Source organism: Wolffia australiana, chromosome 18 (genome assembly GCF_029677425.1).
Source record: "Wolffia australiana isolate 7733 chromosome 18, ASM2967742v1".
NCBI classification, from domain to species: domain Eukaryota; kingdom Viridiplantae; phylum Streptophyta; class Magnoliopsida; order Alismatales; family Araceae; genus Wolffia; species Wolffia australiana.
In genome coordinates this window covers 7,163,549-7,169,109 of record NC_135852.1, presented here as the reverse complement: position 1 = coordinate 7,169,109, position 5,561 = coordinate 7,163,549, and the positions used below count along the sequence as shown (strand labels likewise).

Sequence of the window (5,561 nt, the reverse complement as noted above, 5' to 3'; positions counted from 1 at the left end):
GTTGCCATTTCTGCCTCTCAGAAATCGCTCAAGGTTTCAGAAATACTCACAGAAATGCTGTCATTATCTCAAAGTTTCTTAATTTTTTTTTCAAAGAAATAATCCAATAGGAAACTCCCAACATTTCTGAAGAAAAACTCGCCGAAACGTTATCATTTCCATTTCTCAGAAAACGCTCAACGTTTCAGAAGAAAAAACCCACAGAAACGTCGCACCATCCCTCCCACCCAAAGACTCCCCGTATCAAAGCTCCTTTATATAAAAAAATCGTAAAAATAGTGCGTATAAAAAAAAGGCCAAGCCACCGCCCGTGTCATAAATTCATACTTATAACGCGTAATAACAAGACAACGCTCAACCTTTCAGCTGTAATCTCACTGGCATGCATGTAAACTGTTGCCAAGCGAGCGGCCGAGCGCCACACACCCCTCTCCGTCTTCTTCTTCTCCACCGGCGGCGGTGCACAGCCCCGCAACCCCAATCCTGCTCCATCATCTCCACCGGAACAACTCAATCAACCGCGTTAGGCCCGTAGCAAGAATTCCTTACAGGGCTCCACAGCCACTGAACGAGAAACCTCCTCCCGCCGGACCCGTTTACGTTAAACTTGGCCCCCCCGGGGGCGGCCCGGACCTGACCCATGTACCCACCGCCGCCTCCGGAGCCGTAAATCCCCTCGCAGAGATCCGCGATCTCCGTGGGAGCCGTCGGATCCTCCCCGGCGTACCACGCGTTCACCAGCGGGTTGGACGACAGCTCCGCGAGCTCGTGCCCGATGACGCTAACCATCCCGTCAACGCCCACGTCCCCGTTGGGCGGCGCCAGCGGGACCGTCCCCGTCATGTAGGCCGGCACGGCGAAGGGGTAAGCGCACTGCTGAGGGCACTGTAAACCGCTATTCCCCACCCACGCGTAAGGCAGCGTGTGACCGACGATAGAGTTGAAGGTGAAGTAGTGAAACCCGCAGACGGCCCGGCAAAAGTCTTGAACTTTCACCTCTGGCGCGGTGAGAACGAGGTAGATGCCGTTGCGGTTGTCGACGGGGAGGTGGTGGGAGGCGACCGCCGTAGCGATAACTCGCTGGATGTCGAGCCGGGTCAGGTCCGAGCCGAGGGTCTGGCCCGGGTCCGAGACCTCCCGAGCCACGGTGATCGTTCTCGTGATGTTGTGGCCGGTCTGGTCCGTGTAGAGCGCGGCGGTGGCCCACCACTGGTGCACCGACGGTGCGGTCGCGGTTGGGTCGCTGAGGGACCGGAGGAAGCCGCGGATGGTGGACTGCCCGGCCGCGCTCCACTTGCCGTACCAGATCAAGTAGATGTTGATGGGCGAGGTGAGGACCGGACCCATGTGGTAGCGGAGCTGAACCAGGCTTGACGACCCCTCGTATCTCTTCGAGGCGGTGAAGTCTTGCCGGTGGGGAAGCCACGCTGAAGCTCCGCTGCAGAGCCCCGCCGCGGAGAGAATTCCCAGCAGCGTTAACAACCAAACTTGGGCGTTTCCCATGGCTGTTTTCTTCTTCTTCCTCTTCTTCTTCTTCTTCTTTTTCTTGTTGTTGTGTGAAAATAATTTGGGTCTACGAGGATAATAGATAAAGGGAGCGGAGAGAGGAGAGAATAATGGGTAGGGGCTGGAGACAGCTGGGAGGAGAGAGGGTGGGAGAGGGGGGGGGGGCCTACTATTCTTCTGGCGCGTTATTCATAATGCCTCTTCTCCTCTCTTTTACTGACAGAGGGGAGAAGAGTGGGGTAAGACGTAGGAGTAAGTTTCCCTTGTGGGGGAGATACTTGTGAGATTTTTTTTTCTCTTTTATGGTGGGGGCCCTCTTGTGCTAGGGTTAGGGTTAGCGGGGGCCCGGCTGAATTTGGGTGTCTGATTAATCGAGTGAGTGAATCTTGGTGCCCAGCTCTGCATGAGAGAATTACTCGTTTGTCTTGCATGGGTTTTTTTATTTGTTTTCTGCTTGAAAAATGGCGGTATGCTCTATATCCAAATCTTTTAAGATTTTGGGTCTACGTCTGTTCGTGTAATGAACCGGTTCTGTTTTTTTTGGGTATATTGTGGTGGTTTATTATATTGTTGTAAATGGGTCCCTTTGATTTTTTTTACTGTTGATTCAGAAAGATCTAAAATGCCTGCTCGATGAGTTTCAAAACTTCACAGACATACTCCGGAGGGTCTCCTACTTTATTCTTATTATTTTGAATTTATCAAATTATGGAATCTTGGTGAACACCCTGTCATGGGTGTTGTCTGCCAATCGAAATTTATGTGGCTGTTTGTCCGTCCATTTTGTTTAGACTTAAAATTAGCTGTCATGTACTCATAGCCTGTTTCCTACAATCCACTTTCACAAAATGGTTAAACATAGTTTCAGACGTCAATTATCAAGTATTTTACTTGCGTCATAAATATGTTTATCTAATGCGCTTGGAGAGGATTGCAATAAAAAGCAAGAAAGCTCACTTTGGACTGCTAAATAGGGGTCAGTGGCCTTTCTTGGTCACCCTTCTTAAAAAAAAGGGGGCAACAAACACGTCAAATGTAGAATAGAAGGTCCTTTGGGGATGAAAACTTTATGTATAAATTATCTCTTTATGCCTCTCTCCTCGTATTGGAAATATCCCCAGCGCTGTCTGGTCTGGGAGAAATATACAGACCTAGGGATGATTGTCTTGATTCTCGAATGGTCTTACTCTCGTTATCTAAATCTGATATAGAATAGTTATTACAGACTCCAGGAGTTAGATAACTCCTGATTCTTCAACCAATTTTTCTTGAGAAGGTTTATCAAAAAGATACATTATTTTTTCTATCTCATATTCTTCCCTTACATCCTGTTTCCCCTAATATTGTGTTCCCTTCTATGAACCTAAATAGTGTAAATAAATTAATCACTCAATAGATATTTCCCCATAGATATGATTTGAGTAACTTTCCAATATTATAAAGAGTAATTTCAGTGAACTAAAATAACTCTTAAAAAACTCAATCATTATAAAATATGATTTGAGTAAGAGTGTCTTTGACACATTCATACGGAGTCCTTGTAAATGAGAACCAGAAAATTAAAATATGTTAACAACAAACAAATTGTCATAATGAACCTCCCTTATGATATGAACTCAATAAACTTACGCAAACTTAATTATGGGTGAAGTGCTACTGTTTGTGGGTCAGATCAACTATTCAAACTCAATTTTGCGGCATGAAATGGAAGATGCATCTGAAAACCAACCCCATCAGCCTTGCATGGGTCAAATATGTGATTTATTACTCGAATTTTTCATCTTTTAATGATTTTGAACTCTGGCCCCTTTTTATTTTCTCAGACTAAGCTTCCAATTTTGTCTCCATCCAGTCACATCGAAAGTAATAGATAGGAAGAAGATTAAAATAAATGGGTTGGAATTCAAATTTATCAAATGTGGATCTAATGAGGGTGCCCCCTCTGTTTATAATAATATGGGAAATTTTCATACTAATACATGTAAATTGTTCATTCCAGTCTCTCTCCCCTAGAAAATTTAATAAAATCCTCCAAACTTAGAATATATGTACAAATGTTTGAAATATTATGCGTATGACCCTCTGGGTGGACATATAATTCTATTTAATAAATGTAATGACCAAATTACCTTTCATCTCTATCTTATTAATAATTAAATCAACATCTATATTGATTAATCAAGGATTAATTTTTACCCATAAAGATTGCTCAAGGCGCCAGCTCTTGGGTTGACAAGTGTTACCTCATATCAATAAAGATGCAAAGGAGTGTGTAAGCTTTCTTATGGGATATTAACCATCATTAGTTACCATGTAAGCATAACCCTTCATCCGCACAAGACAAGGACTTGGTGATTTCAGGCATGCTTAATTGTCAAACTCAAATCAGTCATTCTAGTAAGTACTGATGTACGGCAAAATCATCAGAGAGTGCCTTCTACAATATTTCCGCTACCCTGGTAAAGGATTTAGTTGCATATTCTACCTTGATTATATATTATCCAATACTAAGAGCAGAAAATACCATCTTGACCAACAATCACGATTGACAAATAGAACATCTTGTAATATAAAATGTATCAAGATTGACAAACCTTCACAAGAGTTAGTACTTTGTGACCAATTTTACAGAATGACAAGTGAAGAGGGAATGTGAGATAAGGATTCAAAGTAACGTGCAAGTGCTAAGATGTTCCAGTTTTTGACTAATCAAGACACCATAATTAGGAGATTTCATAAAAATATTTATGGCATATCAGAGCATAGTTGATATAAATGTCAGCACAAGGCAAAGTGGTAGAATCTGGAGTGATCTATGGGGTAGGACATAAAATGGTCTAATGAATGATATAAAGTCACGTATATTCTGCCATAATATATATGGGGCATATAACTATCTGTTTCTGTGCCAAGCTTGAATAACCAACTTATTATCCCAAAATACATTTAGAGTAGGTTGATTTCCATAGGGTGACCAGAGATATAATAAATACTACTATGTTATAGAGACTATGCTTGAAAGGATCTCTGGATTGAGTGTATTTCATAAAGCAATGACAAACTAAGACAGCTGAGGTATAAAAAAGTGGAGTGTTTTGCTATTTTTAAAAAATTATATAACTTTGTACTCCTATGGGGAGTTCAATAAAATTTGATAACTTTGAAAGTAATTACTCATTCAGATTAATTACCCGAAACCATGTTGGTGTATTTACTTCCAAGAGTCTTTATCTAACTAAAAAATATTATTTGGCTTTATCTACAGTCTAAATTATGTAGTCATGAGCTGATTCATATTCAAAGATATAATATTTCATGATTAAAAATTGAGTAAATAAAGTTTAAAGATGAAATGCGTTAAAATTGATAAAAAAAACATAACGTGATAACAAATCCCTTGGTTATCAAAGATTACAATCAATGATTGGATTTTCTAATTATTTGGGAGCATATGTTTCGATTAAATTTGCTAAATTCAAAAATATTATTACCCATTCAGATTAATTACTGGAAATCATATTATTGTCATTACTTCCAAGAGTCTTTATACATTTAGAATATTTAAATAAATATATATATTCAATGTAAGGATCCAAATCGTCACATCCATCTAGAAAGTTTGAAGTAGATAAAATATTATAAGAGATAAAGGGAGATAACTTCATTAACACCTATTTATGAAATTTATCTAGATGGTATCATCACGGGACTCATTTTTACTCCATGTTAAAATCATTTTTATGTACAAGAGAAGGCCTTTATACTCGTAGATTGAACAAGTAGACCGCCAATGGTTGATTAATTCTACGATCCACACCTTTATAAATACTGCATTTTTTTGGAGGTTTCAATACAAAAAAAATATACCCAAAGTAAATGTTTGTCCAAATAAAACATTTGAAGTAAAACATAATATCTCTCCGTGAAATAAAGGTAGGTTGATATGGACATATTTACATATCTAGTTCATTAAATTGATTATATATGTATATTATTAAGCCTAAATGTAGTACATTTATTTTTTAGAATGACGTTTTTGAATTTAGAAATTTTTA

At 40.1% G+C, this 5,561-nt stretch overlaps 1 protein-coding gene across 1 annotated transcript; it reads right to left on the bottom strand.

Annotated features, from left to right (window-relative positions):
- Positions 1-285: 285 nt before the first annotated feature.
- On the bottom strand, positions 286-1,576 carry LOC144714880 (protein EXORDIUM-like 5). Its single transcript, XM_078589682.1, has one exon. It carries the CDS (start codon positions 1,501-1,503, stop codon positions 511-513), a length of 993 nt encoding a protein of 330 aa, XP_078445808.1. The 5' UTR covers positions 1,504-1,576; the 3' UTR covers positions 286-510.
- Positions 1,577-5,561: the final 3,985 nt, after the last annotated feature.

What these genes read in the sequence shown, in the direction of transcription:
- LOC144714880 (XM_078589682.1), bottom strand. Translation starts at nt 1,503, where the DNA reads ATGGGAAACGCCCAAGTTTGGTTGTTAACGCTGCTGGGAATTCTCTCC.